Source organism: Drosophila subpulchrella, chromosome 2L, assembly GCF_014743375.2.
Source record: "Drosophila subpulchrella strain 33 F10 #4 breed RU33 chromosome 2L, RU_Dsub_v1.1 Primary Assembly, whole genome shotgun sequence".
NCBI classification, from domain to species: domain Eukaryota; kingdom Metazoa; phylum Arthropoda; class Insecta; order Diptera; family Drosophilidae; genus Drosophila; species Drosophila subpulchrella.
Genome location: NC_050610.1, coordinates 16965324 through 16988023, shown reverse-complemented (window position 1 = coordinate 16988023; position 22700 = coordinate 16965324). Strand labels below are relative to the sequence as shown.

Here is a 22700-nt window from a genome sequence, read left to right as displayed (position 1 = left end):
TTGAGAGTAGACCAGGCAAATAACATCCAATTTGGGGGAATATTCAAAATAAGGTAATATTATGGTCATCAAAATAGTCTAGAAAAGGATATTTAAATCTCAAAAATAACCTTTTTCAAATGAGCGCTTTTATATGAAAGTTTTATATTTTAAATTGTATAATAAATAGTTAAACATTATAATTTCATTGACACAAAAAATGCATTTTAAAGTATTAAGTTGATTCCTTTACATAAAGTACGTAGCGTAAGTTTTACTTACTGCATTTATTGTTTAAAACATGTAGAGCTTGACCATGACCATGCAATCAACCTAATTGAGCTGCCCCAATGGCCAACTTCTGACCCATGAAGTCCCCTTGCTCCGTTCTCCATCCTCACCCACAAACCCCCACCCAAATCCAAATCCAAACCCAACCCAAAACCGTTCTAAATCAAAAGACAAACGTCGACAAATGACCCGGCGCAGTGAATAAATGAATAGCAGTAAGTCGGCAACTCGAAATGAATGTGTTCGGTAACAATTCATTAAGCAAATAGAAATGTGCGCTAAACGCATTAAGAGATTAGCACACATCGAGCAGGAACAACAATGTCTCTGGGCAGTACAAAACACCCAATACCCAATACCAAATATCCATCGATAAACCGTATTGAACTGGCCAGCGTAATGACCCTCATTTGCTGTAACTTGGTGGTCTGTTGGTCTTTTGGTCTTTTGGCCCTTGCTGGTTAAATTTAATTGCCGGCCAAAGGAGACTTTTCACATGCGGTTAACACTCGGATTGGTCTTCGTGGGTGAAAAGGTGAAATCACTGTTGCTTCTGGCTTGTTAAGTGCTCATTGTTTCGCCAACAATGTTGACGGGCCCCTTTGAAAAGCAGCCACATGTGATGGGAAGTGATGTGATGTGCTGACTGCCACTGTCTCAGTGAAAAGCGAATGCAAAGCGGAAGTTGCCAGTTGAAAATCACTTAAGTGCAATTTCGGTTTTTGAAATTGCAGTATTTTGGGTGGTGGTGTGTTAGTGGTTAATGGTAGTCAATTGGATCTTACACAATCAAAGTTTAACAAAGACAAATGCATTTTAATCCTTTCAATCCTTGCAACAAAAATTAAAAGCAGGCAGTATAATGCTTAAAAGAAATCTAAGAGGTATCAAAATATTAAAATAATTTGTATGCTGAATTATAAACTTATCTGTTTGAAGATAATATTTTTTGAAGAGTACATTTGTTTATATATTTAATAAATATTCGACAGTTTCTTTCAAATATCACTTAATGAACAAAGTTAGAAAAACTTTCTTTAAGAACATCTTAGTTTAAAACTCAAGGGATCTTTGTTACCATTTACATTTATAGTTTTTCATTAGAACCAAATCATAAAGGGTATTAAAAAAAGAATTCAAAAAATAAGAAAAAAAGTGATATTGTTCTTTATGAGTACCACATGAAGTCAAATCATAAATAGGTGTTACATGAACGCCTCTCAGATCCCGCCCAATATAATATTTCCCGTTTGCGTGTGGTACATACTTCCCAATCAGTTTTCCGGCCAACCTGCTAAGGAAGTGACCCACATTGAATCCTAATCCTTAACTCCATGCGTCCAAACATCACGTCCCGTCTTCCTTTCTTGTTCCTGTTGTTGGACACAAATTGTCGCTATCCTTTTCATCAAATCTATACTCATCCTCCCCATCTTCCATATCCTTTGCTTTTGTCCGTTGGTCATGTGATAAACGTTTATGATTATTTTTATGTTTCATCCGTTCGACTCTCGACTCGACTTTGGCTTGCCAATTTGACGCTGATATATACAGGGACTTGATTTAGTTTAAATAGCGCTGAGGGAGATAGAGGTCGAGTCACAACTACACTTAGGAAAAATACAAGTTGAAATCATTAAAAATATTTACCAAATTCTAAGTATTTGAAAATTAACTTCTGAATTAAATGGGAAAAGTGAGAGTGTTACCAAATCGATTGCAAAGAAAAATTGAATTTAAATTAATAATTTGACAATATACATATTTGTAACTTAATGTGAAATTACAATCTATAATGGATGAAAATATTATTTTTGGTTCATTTATTTTGTATTTATCCAACATGATAAGAAATTGTGGTAAAATATGAGCCTTATCTCTTATATTTTCAGAAAAAGTACCTTAAAAATGTTTTAAAAATATACCACCACAAAACGGAAAAAAGTGAGTGGTACCATATCGATTGCAAAGTTAAATGTTATTTAAAATTCGATAATTTAAGATAATAATTTGACAATTTACATATGTGTAAATGGCTGAAAATATTATTTTGATTAATTTAGTTTGTAGACCAAAAAGAAAATACAACATGCTTGAAAATATCGTAGAAGATGAGATTACCCTTATATGTATATTCAAAAAAAATTACTTAAAAACGGATTTCGAAATATGGGTGTAGCATTTAGATGAATATAAAATTTTCAGTGCATGAACATCTCCCGGAAAATGCAATTTATGTGTTTGGAGAATGGGCAGCACACAAAAAAAAAAACCCAGTCACACGTGACTGCAGTGAACGTTGCCTTTGCCACCCACCGCCCCCTGCCCTTTTTCGCCCACATGTGTGAACAAATATTTTTTAGAGGGTGTCCGCCCCTTATGCGGGTCCTTTCTGGTATTCTGGTATTCCGGTGTCCTGATGTCCAGCCCCGGCTACGTGTCATTTGTGCTATCTGGTCGAGCAAATCTTTCCGCCACTGCCCGCTCTTCCTAGCTCCGATGGCCGGACCATTTCCATAATCGTTGGTTAAACAAGACCGCTCACACATGCCTGGTCAAGCTGACCGCAGTTTATGCCCGGGGTTTTACGGCCCTCAGCTCCTAAGACCCGGCCGGAACCCTTTGTGGACCTTGTTTGAATTATGCTTTTACATATTTTTATTCACTTAACACCCAAAAAAAAGGGGTGCAAGGGCGAAAATATACGTATGTGTGGGAAGGTGGCCCGGCTTAATCAAATTATGGCTTATCTCTCGAATGGTGTCGACTTGGCGGAGGTCAAAACGCAAATAGCCATAAACATGTAGATTAAATCCCCATTGACCAGGTCCCATCACCCACACGGCCTCTCGTGTGACCTTGTTTCTTCAGGTTGTTTTATTAGGTATAAACTCTTTAATGGTGTACACACAATGCAGCTAATATTTGCACATAAATCTCCTAGCTACTGGTAATTAAAACTCTAGTTTTATGGATTGTTTATGCACAGCAAAGATCAAAATATTTGAGCAACTAGGATTTTATTAGGTTTATTTTCTAGCATACTTATGGGAGTAACCATAATAAAATCAAAGCCATAATTAATAGAATTTTTTGAAGTATGTTTAACTCGTTGCATAAACCCTCTAAAAAAATTCTAAATTTGAAATCAAGGGCAAACAATTTAAAGAACCATTGAAGACTTTAACATTTTGGGCAAATGTACTCCCCAAATGAGCCACAAAAAATCCATAAATATCGACTCGGAATCATTGGAGCAGTCAATATATGGGGAAAGACCCAGCAGCAGTCAAGGAACCGGCATCATTTCATGCTCAATTCAAATGTTGTTCAATCTCATTCAAACAATTTGTATCGTAGTTTTATTACCACAATAAAACGGATTAAGCAGTTCGCCCTCCCCTGCAGCTGGAAAAAGGATACAATGAAGTCGGAACCGAGAAAAGAGGGCGTGCCCTTGCTGGTCTCACTGGTCGTGTGTGTTCGCCTTTTAAATTGGTTGAATTTCCGCACGAATTAAATTTTTTCCTGCCAACTGAAGGAGCGAGGAATATTTCACGCTTCGACAGATTGACGATTGGGGGGGAGGGCCGTATTATAGAGTCCTTTCCGGAATATTTCACACTTCGCCCGTACAAATCAGCGACACGTGGCAAGTGCCATATAATTTATAACAGCGCAAAAAAGGGCAAAGGAGACCCCAAAAACTTCGGTGGGTGTCGAATTCGATACGCTCAATCTGCCCAAGAATTTTTCAACAATTTTTCAGCGGCCGAAACTTTAAACTTTTCGTCGCTCGTTTGCTGTATGAGACTTTCCACTGAAGCGGCCATTTCATTTGGCTTAAAATTGTATCATCCTCTCATTCACCAGTAAATTAATATTTCCCTTTGTGTCATTCTACAGAAAATTTTTCATAATTTTCTTTCGAGTTTCTCAAAGAAAGCGGTATCTTCAATCAATTTGCTTGGCTTTTACGCTGGGACTGCTCCTTTCAATTGACCAGAGCTTTGTTGAAGGTCCCTCGGTAACCATCTATCCGTACATATGTCTGATTCATATCTAAATCTATTACAATTCATATTTATATGCCAAGCACACTGATAACCACCCTCTCCTTCTGTAAATTTTTATTTTTCGGGAGGGCAAACAGTGCGGCCCGCTGGGATAGTTGTTTGTTTGGATGTTTTCCTACTTATTTTTAAAAATAATAATAAAATTGTGATTTACTGTATCATGTTTAAGGCGAAAATCACAAAATATTATATCGTTTTAGTAATATACAAAATAATCCGGAGCTTTTTAATATCGATCTTAAAATAAATAAATAAACATTTTAAATATTTTAACTGGATTTCTAATATTTTTATGAAGATATCAATATCTATTTGGGGTTACGATCGTAATTAATAATAGGATAAGCTAGTGATGATTAATAAAAAATATTATATGTTATCTTAAATCAGTGAATGCTTCAAGGTATAAAATATAGATCTTTACTTCTCAACCTATTATCTTTACAATCCCAATCTTTCTTTGTAAATCCATTAATTTTAATGAAAACCACTTCCTCATATGTCTCGCACTGTACGCGTACGGGTTAAGTCAAGTGTTAAAGAGTTTTTTAGAGACATCTTCGTCTGGTTTCTCCACTTCTTGTGTCGCAATTTCTTTTTGGTCTTGCTACCCCTTTTATGAGCCCTTTCCGTATCGCCGATTCTGCTTAGCCTAATATCCAAATAAACATACTTTATCCGTTATTGCCGTCAAATTTATGGTTTCTTAAATGCCACCCCGTCCGCTGATGGACTTCCTGGATGGAAATATGAGATGGTAGCTGCGATTTTGATAAGGGTCCCTGGAGTTTCTTTGGCAAAGCAAGTTGAATCTATTTTCTTGATGGTTCGACAGCTGGTAAAGTTTATGGGTTGGAGCGATAAGACAAAAGATGGAACTTTTCTTTTGAAGTTTATGCTTTTTACACATATATTTTCCTTTGGCTACGGTTACCACGAGTATCCGATGTGCATTGCCAATTGCAATTAAGACAATGTTACAAGGTCACTGGTTTTTTGCACAGATAACAGAAAAATGCAAAAAGTGGCGCCGCTAACGAAATTGCAAATTTTGCACATGTACCGAAATGCAACGCTGTGTTGTAAGGTATATGTAACTACAAGTCTGCATATATATATATATATCTACATTGTGGAATGCAATTGAAATCGGTGACAACATAATGCCCTATACACCTACCCCAATGCAGGCGACAGCAACAACAACAGAAACACCAGGAAAACCTTCGTTTTCCAGCGGAACCTTTCCTTTGCGCAGGTCCGAAACTGGAAAATGAATTACGTAGTGTCCTCAAAAAGGAGGGGAGTCCCCCTCTTTGAGGTGTCTGTGTGTGTGTGCGTCTGTGTGCCTTTTCGTAATGGTGGCCGTTGTTTAGGTGTGAAATCTGCAAGGAGAGAGCATTTGGAGTAGTGTGTGTGAGAGCGAGAGAGAGAAAGCAAGGACTAAATAGGAATTAAGCGTAACAACAACAACAAACCTATTGGAGCAAGCGCATAATTCATATTTTACCAGTAACGCCCACGCCCACTTTGCGTCTGTGTGCGTAGGGTGTTTAAGAGTGTGTGTGCGTGTGCAGGTGCTTTTCAATTATCTTTGGCAAACTTTTAAGTAAATACAGGTGTACATACTTTTGCACATAAGAGACTCCTACATATTTTCTCATTTATTTACTTTGCTAATTGTGATGAACCTCAGACTCACAAGGCAAATAAATTATTTTAAAGTAGCCACACAAAATTTTATAAAAAGTTTGTAGTATAGAAAAAACTTACAATTGCTAACTTACGCTCGGTAAGGATTTTTCGAAAATATCTTAAAGCTTCTAAATGAAAGATCGTAACAAATTGGCATTTATTTCTTTATTTTCTTTCTTTATTTCATAAACCATCTATTTTCAACTTTGGAAATCTATAAGTTATCTCTAGAGAGAGAAGTATGTTTAGCAAGAAATAAGTAGGAGATGAGTTAACTTCACTTTGTTAAAAATGTAGTGTATTTGTGTTTATCAAACAACATCTACACAGTACCCGGCCTAACCTACGTGACAAATCAGTTATTTAATAAATGCAACTTGTGGAGCAATATAAACATATAAATAATAGTCTTTTCAGTATTTTATTCCATTTCGTTTAAAATTTTGTGTATTTGTACTTGTCTATTCCACATATGTACTTCTAGTTTAAATCTGACGGAAGACTTTTTTCTATAAAAGGTTAACTATTACATACCTATTAAGGAATACAATATATCCAAATAACATGCATGAATTCAGGATATTTATAAAAATACCAAAACTCCTTCTGTTTTTCGAATGTATTCTTAGATATTTAAAATGGCTATTACTTATTCTTTACCGTAGCACGGTTATTATCGTAAGCATATCAAGTAGAATGGAACAAATAGTCTCCATAAGAAACTAGTAGAACTTCTGGTACTTGCCTATTAATATAATATATAGGCAGTTTACCAAGAATAAGATCGTGCTGAAACAAACAAAGAAGATATCATAATAAATTCATAATCAAGTCCTTATTAAATTGGGACTCATATCAATGGGATAGGAATGACTAATATTGGAATGAGCTTTAAAAAGGCAGGTACAGTAGTATCGGGCTTTTTTGTAAGGTTATAAAGCCGTGAACCCATTTCGACAACAATGTGCACTGTTTTGTTTTCAATAGGTAAAAGTTTCACAAAGTTGATTATGTTGAAACTATATTTTTTTATATACTTAAGCCAGATGATGCTTGACGTTTTGGACTTAAAATCTTTTGCAACCTGACAAACATTATTTACACGGTACAATTTCGGGTTGAAATGTTCTGCAGAATCCTTTTTCGAAATAATTTACTGTTCCTCAATGAAATTTAACAGAAAACCAAATTCCCCATAAGCTAGACACTGGAGATAAAGACATCATTAGAAAATCATGTAGTGCATTAGTCGAACTGTCGTCGCCACACCCCCACTCCATGTGCCACTCCCCCGCCCAGGACCCCCGCCCACCCGGGGGGGCAACCGCAATTGCCATTATGTTGAACACGCAAGTCAATTGATGCAATTTGTCCGACCAGCCGGAGAGGAGAGTCTTCGTTCGGTTCGGGCCAGGGGCAATTTCCCCAGTGACAATCTGACATGCCGTAACAGGTTCACGGTCTGACGAATAGTGGGTGGTGCCCTGCGGGGCGCAGGGTTACAGAACTTGGATGGGAGGGGGTGAAACCGACCGCCTGCTCTCATCAACAGTTAGCAGCTTCTGCTGGTGATTTAAGGGTTGCCAGCCAGCCGGCTCGCCCTTAAATGAATTGCGGCGATTTATTGCGGTAATACTCATTTAGCGGACCTTCCCCGGGGGGAACAAAAAATAGAAGAAAGAACTCTATAGCCAAGGGATTGGGTCGAACTTCTCGATATCCAGTACTTTCAAGGCCTATAACCACGCCTAAAAAGATATTCGCTAAGAGTAATTTCCCTAGTTAGTATGTGCTGTCTATTTCTGACTAATTTTTACGAAATTATATCTCAATAAATTAAAGTTTTTTAAGCCCTGTCAGCTGTTTTTACTTTAAATCTATTTCTTAAAACCGTTTAAAAGTATTATAATCATGCTGAACGTAAGTGTATCAAAATGTAACCTCCACCATTAGACATCTTTGTAATTTTTTTCTTTGTTAAATATAATAAATAACGAAAGACCAACGTTAAAAACACGTATACGTATTTTTAGAAACGTTCGTTCTCAAATTTTTCGTTTAAAATTTCGTTTAAAATCTATGCCTTTAAAAAAATATATTTGAACATTTTTACAATAAAATTAATTTTTTTTAAATACATGAAAATAATTGCATCGAAGAAATTATAGTTAAAATGAATCCAGATCTTTTAATGATTTCTCAGTTCGATTCCAAAAACTCTACTATCCCCCTGTTACATAAACCTTTTTTATCATACCCAATCTCCAAATACAGGGTATAAAACCGACTCAAGTTGAGTGCAAACAATGCACACAATAAAAATAAATCTCTCTGGAACAAGTGTGTGTTTGGTTACACCCGTGGGAAGTCCGGGTGAGAAGTTGTCAATTACTTGCGAATCGATCTGGCCAAGTTCTGTTTTGGCATTCATGTCACCGCCAGGTGACCGGGACCTCCTCGAATAATCGCTCTAATTGGGCATTCGAGCGCTTTCACAGAAGACATGGCAAGAAAGTACGTGATATGCATTCCACCTTTCTAGGCAATTAATAAGCCAATTCGGAATCGGGAGCCACGTAAATCAGCATTATGTCGGGGGCAATGAAAATGAGCTCTAAATTCAATTACAGGCCTTGTCTTCTTCATTTTCCCAAGTCCTCACTCCCACATAAATCAAGAGTCCTGGCTGCCTGGTCCTCAGATGCTAATTTACGCGAGACCTGAAATGTCTTAGTAGATGCTAAGCGGCTTTGCCGCTCATAACTCACTTTGTCACATTATGCATTTAAATTTAATGTGTAATTTATGGGCGGATTTGTCGACCTTCCTGCCTGCGATGTCTGTTAATTAGAAAATCAGTTTGGAACTGCGTTGTCAGGGGTACAATTTGTGGATAGAGTACTATTTTTGGGATATTGAAATGGGTAGGGTATATATGCTATATTCAAAATATTTATTCTATTTTTCTTGTTATAATATTTTTTTTGATATAACAGTTAACATGTTTAAAAGCCATATAATTATACCATTCTTTATTAGGTTTTGATACAAAGGATTTCTTTAAGACATGAATAAGGTACTAATATACTTGAATAAGGGTACTAAAAACGAAAATTAAAATAAGGAAAACCTTAAAAAAAAACTTATTAAAATCTCCCCCAAAGGAGTCCAAGCCTTTCCATTATTCCTTAAACTATTTCGGCAACACTGGTATCACACCTCTATTCCTGATGCGTGGGAGTAGTCCTTGCTCTATCATGATACGTGGGGGGTACTCTATTAATTACACTCCATAATGGTTACTTCCGCTGGGCCCACATAATAGCATAATTAATCGATATTAAATGAACATCAGCGGAACAATAAACGCCGGAAGCCAGCCACAAAAGGTTAAATTAAACGAAGTAATTGTTACACAGCCACAGCCGTTGAAAATCGACCCCCTCAGGCAGTTTGGAAGTCCCTGAGGAGGGTTGTCCTGACTGGGTCCTTTACAATGCATAATAAACAGTCGAGCGGGCACGGAGCAAACAAAAGTGGGGAAACGAAGCTCGTTGAGATTTTGATTTTTAAACGGCCCATCGGGGGGTGGAAGTGCGGACTGGTTGGGATTGAAAAGACAAGGCTGTAAAGCGCACAAAGTCACACGGCAGGTGGCGTTGAAAATTCCGAAAGTGGGTGGGTATCTCGGCACACAAAGTGATTTAAATGCACTTCTAATGGGATGAAATTATATACTGTCTGAGCTTGAGTTACTTCAGCTCCCTCTCTTATTTATACCAATCCCATTTCCACTCCTATTTGTGGTTTCAAGGGGAGGACATGAATATGCATGGATTTGCGCTTTTGATGTGCTAAGCATCAAGAAAGCATAGCCAAAAAAGGGCACCTTCATCTTAAGCTAAATTACGAACAACTTTAACTTAAGCTGTACATTTTTTTAATTAAAATTTTGTTTCATAAAATAATAATTAATGCCCTCAGGGCCAGCGTCTAAATAATTTGATGGCCGGCTAAAGCCGCTTAGAATAATTTCAAAACAACAATTTGTGACTGCCTCATTTCAGGGGTCACATTTAGCATCTTATCAGAGCTTAGCAGCTGGGGTCACCACTCGCGTCGATGGCCAGCCAGCTGCGGTCTGTGATTACAGCTTTTGGCGCTCCAGATGGAATTTTAGCGGTCTCAAGTGCCCATTGGGCGGGGGAATATTTAACTCCAAGTTTCGAATTGAAGGTCCATAGGCATATCGATGCAGGCACTTTGAACGAGCTCTAAACTCATCTTCCGAGCCAGGAAAACTGATAATTTCGTCAACCAAATGCGGCTCTGGAACATAGAAGTCATCACCTAAGAAAATTCACATCGGAGTTATTATCTGTCTCTATGTTAAAGCGATTGTTTTTAAAACACAAACCTGGCAGGACATAAATCATAGATCCCTTGCAGTCATAAGCCACCGGCAAGAACATGGTAGTGCCTAGTCCACTGCGCTTAATGGCAAAATCCAGCAAACTCTTGTAATTTTTGATTCCCATTAGGCGTAACAATTCATAGACCTGGGGAGGTAGGAACCAAACCTCGCCGAGATCGGCCAGTCGCAGGAGTTCCTCTGGTGCCAGCCACTATTTAAAATATAATATTATAGTTTCATAAATCGGTATAAAAAAATTGTGCTCACCAGCGTTTCCTTGACCTCAGAAGGTTCCTCCAGCAATTTGGGCTGCTTATCCGCAAAAGCCATAAAGAAAACCGTTTCGTGGCTACAGACATTTGAAATCAAAACTTTAGCATTATAAGTTCTAAGATCCTTCTTATTATCAAATAAGATTTTCAGCCAAACACCCACCCCTTGCGCATAAATCCTGGACTCGCCCAGGCGGACCACTCGTGCAGTGCCCACAAATCCGGCACTACTTTAAGCTCCCGGCAGAGGGTCAGGAACTCGCTGGGTTTGTCATGCACCCGTTGCTGCCACGCCTCCAGATCTGGGACATCCTGAACGCAGGTCACTGCACCGAAATCCAACTGGCTGCGACTGCGGCACAGCAGCACACCCACCTCCTCGAAGCACTCCCTCACGGCGGTGAGTCGCAGTGTAATCTCACTGAAAGGGGAGACAAAGGTCAGAGATTAAGCTCGTAACTTGATAAATCAAACAAGAGTCTTTGGACTCACCGCGCCCAAATGCGGGAACGCTTGAAGAACCGATCGTAGCAGCCGGTGCCCTGGGGCGCCAGGATAGCAGGACGATCGTCGCGGATCAGCACCAGGCGACGCAGCTCCTCCTGTGGGACACCAAACTCCTCGAAGTACTGCAGCCAGGCCACATTCTCATCGGCATCGGAATCCAGAAGGCCACCGGGGAATACGGTCTGGTTAAGCATTGCCGCTGTGGCATCACTGCGTTTGAGCATAAGCAACTGCAAGATGATAAGATATATGTACATACATGGCCATTCCTGGACAAGATCTCTATGCCCACCTGGTAATCCTCACTTTCGCCGACATCCCTGGACACCAGGATAACACTACCCGATGTGCGCCACTTGGGCGAAGTAGCAGCTTGGCTCATGTCTGCAAATAATTAGCTAATTATTTAGCTAAACTTTATTATTCCACCCACAACATAAAATCAAAATATTGTTTGTGCGCCCTCCAATTCGATCAGCTGTTTGGCCTTCGCCTATCGATAACGACTCCTACTGCAGGAAGTGATCGATAAGCCTCTTATCAGCGCGTTGAATAATTGAAATTTGAATTCGTGCGAAATTGAAACTTTTACCTTTTGACCAGATTAAAGCAGAACATTACAAGCCAAGCATGTTTGTGTAGAAGAACAAAAGACCAAAAAAGATTAGTTTGTGCTCGCCACACGTGTTCGCAAACATATTTAAGCTCTGCCCTTGGACAACCAAGAGACACTTGCAATTGGTGTTCCCAGTCGAAAGCAACTTGCACTTGAAATGAAAGTTTTCACCACGATCTTGTTCCTGGGCTTGTGCCTTAGTGGCATTCGGGCGCAGGAAGAGTTGGAGAGCATCGCTGATCTGCTGAAGGATAATGCCAGGGGCGTGGAGACAGCCAATGTACTCCTGACCAGGATTGCAGCAGTCAGCGAGGAGACACAGGCTGGTTTGGTCGACCAAAAGGAGGCCCTAAAAGCTCTTACACTCATAGAGGAACTGCTGGCCAAGCTGACGCTCACTCTGGAGGCCAGTTCCCAGAATCTGGTGGCCACCCTCTTGAACATCTCCAAACAGGGTGAGCAGTATGGACATCGCACGGAGGCAGAGCTTCTGGAACTGGCCCGCCTGCAGGAGGGCACCAAAGAGCTGATCAATGTGCTGGAGGCCAAATTGGATGCCTACCAGAGGCATGTGCTCCACAATTCCCGCAACATTGACAAGAGCATCGATGGTCTGGCCAAACTGATCACCAGGACGGTGTTGCCACAACTTAATGGACTGAAGTGCACCTTTGATAGCTTGGAAACGTCCCAAATCAACGTGGAGGTGGAGCTTAAGAGCCTGGCCGCAGTCAGGGAACTTGGCGAGAACTCGTATCACAAGCTAAACGTGCTGGAATATCAATTGAAGCAGCTGAATCACACCCAAGAGCAGCGCCTGGACACTTTGATCGATGCCGTGAAGCATTTGCAGCCTCTTAGCTCCCGGAAAGTTGAGGCAGCTCTGCGTGAACTGATCATCTCCCAGAAACGCATCGAACTTGATCTGGATGAGTGCAGTCGGCACCAGGCCTATCCGCAATACGGCTATCAGGATGAGTCCTATCTGCCCACCTATGGAGGCGAGGTCCCAGAGCCACAGCATTCTCAGCCCAAGCCCAAGCAAGTGGATCTGGAGCAGGTGTGGAGCATCAAGGAGCCGCCAAAGCAGGGTAACATGGCTTTTATGGAACCAAAATTAATTCAGAAATAATAACTATTTCTCTTTTACAGGGGAACACTCCGGAAGCTACAGGGTGACTGCCTATGCCCAATCACCTGAGCCCAGGGAGAACCAACAGAGATCCAGTGCTGTGTCCTGGCGGCCAACGTTGCCCTGGGAGAATGCCTCTCCGTACCAGCCCGCCCCGGTTCAACGTCACCAGCCATGGAAGCCAGCTCCTGCCAACGGTCCCACCTCCCAGCCCAAGCGGAATCCAAACCCCAAGGAAGAACACTCCGTTCCTGCGCCGCCTTCGCACCAGTCTCCCAATCCTGAAGGCCACAAGCCTCCTGTAGAGCACAAGCCGATATCTAACCAAGAGCAATCCCAGAAACCCCAACCCAACCCCGAGCAATTGCAGAAACCCCAACCCAATCCCGAGCAATCCCGAAAACCCCAACCTAACCACGGACAACCTAACCACGGACAAACTAACCACGGACAACCTATCCACGGACAACCTATCCACGGACAACCTAACCACGGACAACCTCAATCATCCCACAAGCCGCAATCTAACCAAGAGCAAACTCACAAGCCCCAATCGTACCAGCAGCCATCTTACAAGCCAGAACCCATCCAACCAGGAGAGTCTTTCAGGATTTGGTACGGAGATAGTTCACTACCCCAAGGATATTAAAGGCATATCAAACTGGCACATCAAAGATTCCCGAGAGTAACAACACGTTTAGAAAAAATTTATAAAATATCCCCATAGAAAATTATAATATCCATTTTACTGCATTTTTATATGTTTTAATAAATAAATAATAAAGGAACAAAAGGAACTCATTCGGTTTTATTACTTTTAAGGCTCAGTACTCAAGCTAACAGGACCTGTTTGAGAGCCATTTCCATACAACAAGTTTTGCTTGCAATTTATTTATTTATCGATATCATAAATAAGGAAATATACAATTTATTGACTATGATTAAACAAAGCAGAGCTTTTTAGAAAATATTAACTTCAAATACTTATTCTGATAATTTTCAATGTATTACAAAAATGCAATCCTACTTGTTTCAGTTAAATACGTTTATATCAGTGGTCGGCAGCGGCCTATCTAGTGAGCATAGGGAAGTGTTCTGCCCATCCTCTGCTCGCTCACGTATAACGTAGATCAGTGGTCGGCACACACATACCATCACAGTTTGCCTTGCATTAGTGTAAGTGTAAAAAACACGAAGTTGGCGCGCAGCGCTCTGACGCCTGACGTTTCTCTGTTTTGCACTGAAATTCTCTGCCGCAGAAGCAAAAAAACACGCCGAAGCTGAGAAAAAAAAGACCCGAAGACTCATGCCGAAGTCATACGAACATCTACGTTATACGTGAGCGAGCAGAGGATGGGCAGAACACTATCCTATGCTCACTAGATAGGCCGCTGCCGACCACTGACGTAGATGTTCGTATGACTTCGGCATGGGTCTTCGGGTCTTTTTTTTCTCAGCTTCGGCGCACTTTTTTGCTGCTGCGGCAGAGAATTTCAGTGCAAAACAGTGAAACGTCAGGCGTCAGAGCGCTGCGCGCCAACTTCGTGTTTTTTACACTCACACTAATGCAAGGCAAACTTGTGATGGTATGTGTGTGCCGACCACTGCACTATGGGGAATTTGCCCACTTTTTGTGGCATTAATTAATAACTTAAAAACGAAGCAACATTTTAAGGTTTTGTTTTTTGAATTAAGTATATAAAATCCAAAGGAAGTAAATTAGAAAATATGGGCGTGGTCCCGCCTTTTTTTTAAAGAAAATTTTTTTTTTCTTTTTGTCAATCAAATAAAAAAATTTTTTTCTTAATTTTTTATTTATAGAAGACCAAACTGAATTTAAAAAAAAATGTTGGAGTTTTTAATTTTTCATTTTCTTAATGAAATTGAAATTTTTTGGTTTGGTATCACTATAATTCTTAACAAAAATACTAAAATCCTTTATATCAACGGTTAGTAAGTGTAATGATGTTGTAAAATAATTTTAAAATAATCGTTATTTAATAAGCAATATAATTGCACACTGTTTCTCTTAAGATAACATCGAAACTGGCATTTACCAGACAAAAATGCGAGAAATATACTACATTAGGTAGAGGTCTATAAAGCTAAATTTTAGAGAAAGTGCGCAAAAGTGCACTTTTATACTAACCGAGCTCAATGAGAATTAAATACTCTACAATATAAAAAAGGTTTCAGAGGTGGAAACAGATGGAATCACTTTGTAGCTCCATTTAAAAATATAAATTAACCTAAATATTTTGTTTTTTTGAGGTTAGAGCTAGAACACGAATATACGAGCACCACAATCAATAAATACAATATCAAGGTCACAAACACAAAATACAAGTTCCTTTTATTGGATGGTATTTCAAAAACTTCAGTGCTATGTTTAGTTTTACACTTTTTGACAATTTAAACTATTAAGAATAATAGGCGTTTTACCAGCGCTGCCACCTCGTTGAAATAAAAACAGGCTTTAACAGCTGATAACTTAACAGTGGGGCGCACTGTTAAACTTTTCTGTTAGTAACATTAGATATTGATGTTATCCTGATGCATTGTGATAAACAAAACCAATTTTTAACGACTTTTAAAAAATGGGTTTTGGCCAAGAAAAGTGGTCAAATTCCCCATAGTGCACTGGTTTATATGCATATGTAGGTCCTTTAGAGGCTTCAAAATTGATTGTGTGTCAAAAATAACAGAAATTTGTTGTCGTTGATAAGTTGATAATTTTTTTAATATATTAACATATTTGTACCTTTGCTTTAAATTCTTATTATGGGTGATTTCTCAAAACACAAGGCGTCCTGTTTTGAGTTTTTGAACTTTGTAAAAATTGATAACTCATTTCTCTTGCGGTAGGATAACTAAGTTCTGACATATCCAATCCAATACTGCAATATTATAGAACTGTTATTTTTAAAAAGCGAAGTCAAGCACTAGATACCATAACTAGCCAACTGAGTATATAATAATATTTGAATTTTAAACAGTGTACATTTTATGTGCGTTTAAGAAAGTTTGTCAATTAAGTACCGCAATTAGGTAAGATATGAAAATAAAACAAGGTAGAACGCTATAGTCGAGTACCTCGACTATCAGATACCCGTTACTCAGCTAAAGGGACCAAAGGGAAATGGAGATATGCAAGCAGCAAAGCGAGATTGAAATACGCCACCTACCGGCGGTAGGCAGACTTAAGCGTTATTGGCGTTAGAGTGTGCGTGGATCAATCGATAGGTAATGACGAGACCAATACATTTCAGTAAACATTTTTTATCTAGCATGACAATTGTGGGCGCCACAGGTTTGGGCGGTTTGTAACCGTTAGAGTGGGCATGGCACTCTGCTGAAACAAACTTGAACTGCGCAGGAATCTCAGGAATTTGCATGCCTAATCCCAGTATTGTAGCTTTTATAGTTTCCGAGATCTCAGCGTTCATACGGACAGACGGACATGGCTAGATCGACTCGGAGAGTGATCCTGATCTAGAATATATATACTTTATGGGGTCGGAAACGCTATCTTCTGCGTTACATACTTTTTGACGAATCTAGTATACCTTTTTACTCTACGAGTAATGGGTATAATTATTATAAACTATAATATTTATTGAGCTTTTTTAAATTGTGTTCAAATTTATCGATCAAAAGGCGCCAAAATTTTGTTGCTTACTAACCCTTTTAAAAATGTAAACCAGAAGTCATATCAAACACTTAACTAGACCTATTTTCTGAATGAATTTGATCAATTAGCAGCTGGGGCACGTTTTTCAGTGATGTACTACCGTTACGCACAAAAAACAGGTCAATCTGTTCCCTAAGAAAACTGTTTAGAAACAAAGAAGAATTTCAAGACGTGACAATACATCAATTTGCTTTATGTTGCCAAAAAGTCGATGAACTAAAACGAATGTATGACTAGTATGACAAAATGAAAGATGTAGCGTTTAAGATTTGTGTTTGGCTATCAGAAAGTGGCATGAGAACTGTTTGTGAGAAGCTTTTTATTTTGATAATATAGTCGATCTGTTTATGGGGAAATAAACATTTCCAGATAAGAGCATCGTTTGCAGCTGCATTTACCAAAGAAGAAGTGGGTGGTTTGTGAACTGATAGAACTTAGCACAGTCTGCGACACGTTTTGGGCCCTAAGTTGGACTACATAAGGTGCAGTTCTGACCGAGGAAAGACACACAGCGGTGAACGTCCATCAGAGAAACACCATGGGAACGCAACTGATTTTTGTAACGATCTGCATTTACCTTTGTGGTGCTTCGGCTCAGGATCTGGATTCATCTCCCGAGATCCGTAGCGAATTAAGGGATCTAATAAAGGGTACTGAGGAGTTAAACATTGGAGTGGAAAATGTGAAGAACGTGCAAAAGGGCATCGAGGAGAAGTTCAAGCATCAGCGGGATGAGATCGACCTTATTGCTCAACTAGGGGTTGCGTTAGCTGTACTGGATACAAAGGTTCAAGGCAGCTTCGAGGCTACAGGCTCAGGAGTGAGTGACTTAACAGCCATCATCAAAGCAGTCCAGAGCCAAAACGAACAGTCCATTCAGAACCTCACCAAAGTGGATCTGGCCATCAGGAGTGCCCTGGAACAAGTCGCTGTTAATCATAACAAATACGAGAAGGATCTGGATGCGGTGACCTTATCCGTCAACTCAAATCTAGCAGAGATTCAGCAGTTAATATCGCAGCGCATTGTTGGTGACCTCATCGGCTTGGATAACAAGGCTAAGATTCTTGGGGAACAGCAGCGCAATATCATTGGTCAAGTCGGACATCTGGGAGAGCTGAATGCCCTGGCTGATCGTGCCAATCGCAAGGTGAATCAACTGGAGTGGGGTCTAGTCCTACTCAATCGCACTCAGTCCGAAAGCCTTAGTGGCATCGAAAACACTGTCCATGCAGTGCAGGTGGCCACCTCCCAAATCGATCGCAAACTCGGTGCCCTGCTGGACAACCAGAAGAGCATTGCAGAGACATTGGAGGGCTGCAAGCGTAAAAGTCCCCCAAACCAAAAACCTTACGAGACCTGGACCCATCCGGAATATGTCCCCAACTATCAGTAAGTTTTTAAGCCTAATCTTGAATACCTTATTTTAATTACCCATATTCCCTCTTAAGACCCAAACCAGAGGAAAAATCGGGGTACGAGAGCAGCTATGCCTCCGAAGAAGAGGCTGAACGACTTTACAAACTCTTGTATGGCAAGGGCCAGCAGGAGTGAAGGACATCAACTCACAAGCCAATCCTAGCAAATTTGCTTTCTAATCCCTTCCTGTAGCTTATTTTTGAACTTCTTAATTTAATTTAAACTTAATCGATCATTTCCTAAATGTATAGTAAATTCTTCTCAATCATTATATTTGTAACATATTGTTTTAAATAAAGAAATATTCTAACAATGATACTCTACAAAATAGCACACAACATATTTTACTTACAGCTTTTTACAATTTTTGGTCAGTCCAAACATTAAACCTAGATAAATGCACATCTCCTTTATAGCTTGGTGGGGTCCACGGGATGCACTTGACCATCATCCCGGTCAAAGTTAATTAGAAGCTGTGACTGATGCTGGTTCCAGTGCTCCGAACGATGTAGTTTGCCATTGGCCTGCAATCGAAATTCTTCGACTGACAAACCAGTCTCAATTTTGTCGCTACTAGCATCCGGATCGGCGGGATATGCCTCGTCTCCTGGCAAGAGGTGTACAGTTCCATTTTGGCACTTGTACATCACGGGATGGATCAGCCCAAGGCCTTTCAGCTCACGCTCAGCAGCGAATTGACGCAGACTCTCCAATGAAGAGAAATTAAGGAAGCGAGATAGCTCGTAGAATTGTGGAGGCGGCAACCAAAGCTCCTTTCTCAGGCATGCTTGCAGGTAGTCTAATGGTGAGCGCCACTACAAGAAGAGATAGGATAGGTTATTAGGTGAAATTTTATAGAAAATAAGTGTTTATATTGATTACCGCACAATCCTTGACCTCGTTGGGTTCGATGAGAACGCTGGGCTCCTGTTCCACTGCGGTCACAAAGAAGGCCGTCTCGAACCGCTTCTTAAAAGTGGATGGTGTGCGCCAAACGGACCATTCGTGGAGTGACCAAACATCTGGGAGCACCTGCAGCTGCTTACAGAGCTCCAGGAACTGACTGGCATCATTGTGGACGATGTGCTGCCAGTGGACACGGTCAAACTGATCGTAGAACTTTCCATAGCCGCTGGGCGAGGTCAATGACTTGCTGTCCCTACACAGCAGGATACCCAATTCCTCAAAGGTCTCTCGTAAGGCAGTTAGTCGAAGAGCTAGGGATCTGTTAGAAGTGTAAAAGTAAGTCATAAGGATTCTTTTCAGAGGACAAATTTCAGTTGCCTACGGATCTATCGTTTCTTTATCTTCCTTGTTTTGGAATATCTCTGGTCGTGGTCCCTTCACGTTGCTGATATTTTGCAGTTTGGTGGCACTGATTTCGTTACGCCGGAAGAGATCCAACCAGGCGGGTGAACTGTCTGTGGCATCGCAAACTCCGCCCGGAAACACCGAGGACTCCGGCATGAAACTGGACTTTTGGGTTCGCGTAAGGAGCAGAGCCTAAACGTAAAATTGATTATGTTAACATGAGTTTTATTGATAGATGAACCTTTACTTATGTACATTGTAATCAAATGACTTGGCTTTCGCTGCTTGGTCCTTGGCCAGCAGGATCAGGCTGGAGGATGATCGGATTTTGGGCAAAACCTTGGACATGTTTAGGTAATACGTCGATTTCGATAGCTTGGCAGGTGCTATCGATTATTTGCCAGCTGTTGTTTACATATTTTAAAGATACCCATCACCTGTTGAATAAATGGGTAGGATGTGCTTATTGACTTTAAAAAAATGGGCTAAAATTTAATATTAAATTGTATTATTATTATTTATTAATTCAAAATTTTCAAGTAATTTAAACCAATGGCTGAATAATAATAGTATAATTCCTTAATTAGGATATCATACAGTCGTATCACGTGTCTTTAACACTAAAGTGTTTGTTATTATGGGTTTTGGTTTTAAGATCAAAGGTTTGTGGATCTGGATCAGGGAATCAAGCGGATTTGGACTCTAAACTATGGGAGCCACTACACGAACTGGAGCCTACAGACCTTCGGCTAGCCTAATACTGGCTGCCAAACAGGATTCTTTAGAGGAATACGACTATAGAGTGAGTAAAATACTTTCAAGGATCAACATTACATTAACATGTTTACCTCTGGCCAAAGTTACTGTTGATAAAACGAACTGAAGGAACTTCTTATGCTCTAAATCACTGCGTCTTCCCGGGTGGCGTCTTCGATCCCAAAGAGTATGAATCTTTGGAATGGATTACTTATTTTAAATCCTTTGGGGTAACCGAAGAGCAGCTAAAAATGCTTAGTCACAGTCAGAATACTCCCAGGCCTGAATTTCTATCTGGCGGAGAGCACTTTTCAAGGGACATTGCATTGCGACTGACTGCGCTGAGAGAATCTTTCGAGGAGGTTGGCGTCCTGATATGCACTAGTCAGACTGACTTCAAGGAGTGGGATTCCAAATCAAGTCATCCTCGTACACTACTCCTCGAGCCAGCCGAACGCTCTGAGTGGCAGCATCGAGTTCACAGTGATGCCTCACAGTTCCTGAAACTCTGCAGGCATCTTAATGTCATTCCCAACCTGTGGTCTCTCCAGGAATGGTCCATTTGGAGGACAGCAGCCACAGCCAATCGGAAATATGACACTGTATACTATATCACTGCGCTGGATGAACAGGCCAAGGATATTAGTCTTCTGCTGGAACCGCACGAGGTAGCCTCCGCCCATTGGATGAGTCCAGCGGAAGCATGGACAAGCTCACAAACCGGCGCTATTTGGCTGCCATTTATGTTGCTCTATGATATCGCTCGTCTGATGAACTTGCATAGCTGGCAGGAGCTTCTCAACTTTGCCCGCCAACGGAGTTTCCGAGGTGGCACAATGGTGCAGCCTGTTTACTACCGTTGTGATGACTGCATGTTTGGAGTACTTCCAGGAGATGAACTTTATCCCAGGGAACCCGGCGCTTGCACACAAACCATCATCTTGTCGGGATCGGTGTACGAACTTAATAGAAAGGCCAAGCAATACCATCGCTACATAGTCTATGATTTTCACCACGTCGTGCTGGCTTCCAATGTCCCGCCCCGCGATGGTCATTTGCCACTCCAGCCACTTGTCAACACCAAGCTAGCAAAGTTGTAGTAAAAAGTTGAAGTATTTGAATATAAATATATATTTTTTTTAGCTACAATTTACCGCTCTCCAGCTCCGCCTGTATACCGCGGCAGGCGTGGCACAGGCCGTCCTGCGACTCCAGTCGCTTCTTGGCCAAACCCTCGAGGTCCTCTCCGTTCTTGTAAAGGCCCACACCTGCCTCTGAAACGGATCTGGAGTACTCGATGGCCAGCAGAGTGTCGGAAAGCGTGGAATCCAGAGAAGACTGGCAGTGAACACAAGAGGTCTGCTCCGGATGGGCATTGACGGCTATTTTGTCTCCAGTTCGAAACACTGTTGAAACGGTGGAAGCGTAGTTTTGCTGCAGGTTAGCCACAAAGGCGGACGTGAGGTTCTGTAGACTGGCAGTCTGTCCACGCTCCTGGCCATAACGTGTGCCACTCTGGATAAGTGGCTTCAGTCGCTGAGCATGTATATAAAATTGGATTTCCTGCTCGTTAAGGTCCTTGAGGGGTCGCAACAATTTGACATCGCCAGCCAGCCGATCGTCAAGAAGAGCCACATCCAATGCGGCACTGCCGCCACGTCCCAATGCTATCGCAGTCAGCAGCTGGGTGGCCAAGTCCACACTTATGCTGGGCTCAAAGACATGAGTGCATTGCAGCTCCTGCGCCACCGAAGCAATCAGATTCTTGCGCTGCTGTTCCAGGTAATCCTGGCGAGCTGTCAGGCTGCGCAATTTCTGGAGTTTGTGGCCAAGCTCGTTGGTTTCTTTGGGCAAAGTATTGTAGTCCTTGATTCTCTGCAGGGAGTTGGGCAAGGACCCCAGCTCAATCACATGGAACTCAAAGGGTTCATATTGTGTGGATAGATTTCGGAGCTCATCCATGTCCACTGGATCACGGCCCTGCACCTGCTGATCCTCCACGTAGACCACACGTGCATTGCAATGAAGCCTTTTGAACGTGTTTTGAGTTTGTGCGAAGTGTAACATGTCCAGAAGGACCAGGGACTCCGCCGAGCCGTCCAGCACTAGTAGAACCTCTGCGTTCCTGGGCAGGATCTTGGCTGCACCCAGCGCTGCCCGGAACTTGTGCCTTGCGTATGCCAGAAAACAGTCACGGCACTCCGCCGTCCGGAAGTTGAGTTTGTAGAGTTCGCTGGAGGTTACTCCGCATTTGTTGCAGTCCCCTGGGCTGAGGACGATTCCCGATGGCAGGGATTCCGCCACCATGGCGTGGGCGGCTCCCTCGTCTCCAAAATCATCTTCGCCGATGCTGCACATGGTAACTATTTACGTTTAATAAATGAATTTCACAGATAAACGAAATAACCAGGGATGAAAACGGCCTATCGTGACAGACTAGCGGGTTTCACGCTAATTTATTTTGTTAAGTAATCCAGACGATAAATATAAATTCAACACTTAAAAAAACAAGTATGTGACCATCATTTGCCGACCTTGTTT

The 22700-nt window shown here is 41.1% G+C and overlaps 6 protein-coding genes across 9 annotated transcripts; 3 read left to right on the top strand and 3 right to left on the bottom strand.

Annotated features, from left to right (window-relative positions):
• Window positions 1–9964: 9964 nt before the first annotated feature.
• Window positions 9965–18574, bottom strand: LOC119546086 (nucleoside diphosphate-linked moiety X motif 19). 3 transcript variants are annotated; one of them, XM_037852165.1, is made up of 7 exons: window positions 18445–18574; window positions 11527–11618; window positions 11220–11464; window positions 10891–11148; window positions 10723–10804; window positions 10459–10666; window positions 9965–10391 (listed from the first exon to the last, which is right to left on the bottom strand). In XM_037852165.1, the coding sequence occupies exons 2-7, from the start codon at window positions 11614–11616 to the stop codon at window positions 10189–10191; spliced, it is 1086 nt and encodes a 361-aa protein (XP_037708093.1). In that variant the 5' UTR covers window positions 11617–11618; window positions 18445–18574; the 3' UTR covers window positions 9965–10188. The 3 variants fall into 3 exon arrangements, 2 of the variants coding, with proteins under 2 accessions (XP_037708093.1, XP_037708092.1); XM_037852164.1 differs by lacking the exon at window positions 18445–18574 and having other exon boundaries at window positions 11527–11725; XR_005219164.1 differs by lacking the exon at window positions 18445–18574 and having other exon boundaries at window positions 10250–10391; window positions 10727–10804; window positions 11527–11728.
• On the bottom strand, window positions 11527–20380 carry LOC119546087 (nucleoside diphosphate-linked moiety X motif 19). Its single transcript, XM_037852167.1, has 6 exons — window positions 20252–20380; window positions 19659–19840; window positions 19381–19595; window positions 18975–19317; window positions 18445–18907; window positions 11527–11618 (listed from the first exon to the last, which is right to left on the bottom strand). Exons 2-5 carry the CDS (start codon window positions 19749–19751, stop codon window positions 18503–18505), a joined length of 1056 nt encoding a protein of 351 aa, XP_037708095.1. The 5' UTR covers window positions 19752–19840; window positions 20252–20380; the 3' UTR covers window positions 11527–11618; window positions 18445–18502.
• On the top strand, window positions 11962–13770 carry LOC119546083. Its single transcript, XM_037852160.1, has 2 exons — window positions 11962–12941; window positions 13003–13770. The coding sequence occupies exons 1-2, from the start codon at window positions 12008–12010 to the stop codon at window positions 13629–13631; spliced, it is 1563 nt and encodes a 520-aa protein (XP_037708088.1). The 5' UTR covers window positions 11962–12007; the 3' UTR covers window positions 13632–13770.
• Window positions 16920–18379, top strand: LOC119546324. The gene is made up of 3 exons (XM_037852523.1): window positions 16920–16980; window positions 17162–18065; window positions 18125–18379. Exons 1-3 carry the CDS (start codon window positions 16920–16922, stop codon window positions 18225–18227), a joined length of 1068 nt encoding a protein of 355 aa, XP_037708451.1. The 3' UTR covers window positions 18228–18379.
• Window positions 20065–21280, top strand: LOC119546085 (nucleoside diphosphate-linked moiety X motif 19). The gene is made up of 2 exons (XM_037852163.1): window positions 20065–20205; window positions 20264–21280. Exons 1-2 carry the CDS (start codon window positions 20113–20115, stop codon window positions 21257–21259), a joined length of 1089 nt encoding a protein of 362 aa, XP_037708091.1. The 5' UTR covers window positions 20065–20112; the 3' UTR covers window positions 21260–21280.
• Window positions 21103–22577, bottom strand: LOC119546084 (cytoplasmic tRNA 2-thiolation protein 2). 2 transcript variants are annotated; one of them, XM_037852162.1, is made up of 2 exons: window positions 21314–22575; window positions 21103–21244 (listed from the first exon to the last, which is right to left on the bottom strand). In XM_037852162.1, exons 1-2 carry the CDS (start codon window positions 22515–22517, stop codon window positions 21234–21236), a joined length of 1215 nt encoding a protein of 404 aa, XP_037708090.1. In that variant the 5' UTR covers window positions 22518–22575; the 3' UTR covers window positions 21103–21233. The 2 variants fall into 2 exon arrangements, with proteins under 2 accessions (XP_037708090.1, XP_037708089.1); XM_037852161.1 differs by having other exon boundaries at window positions 21173–21244; window positions 21307–22577.
• Window positions 22578–22700: the final 123 nt, after the last annotated feature.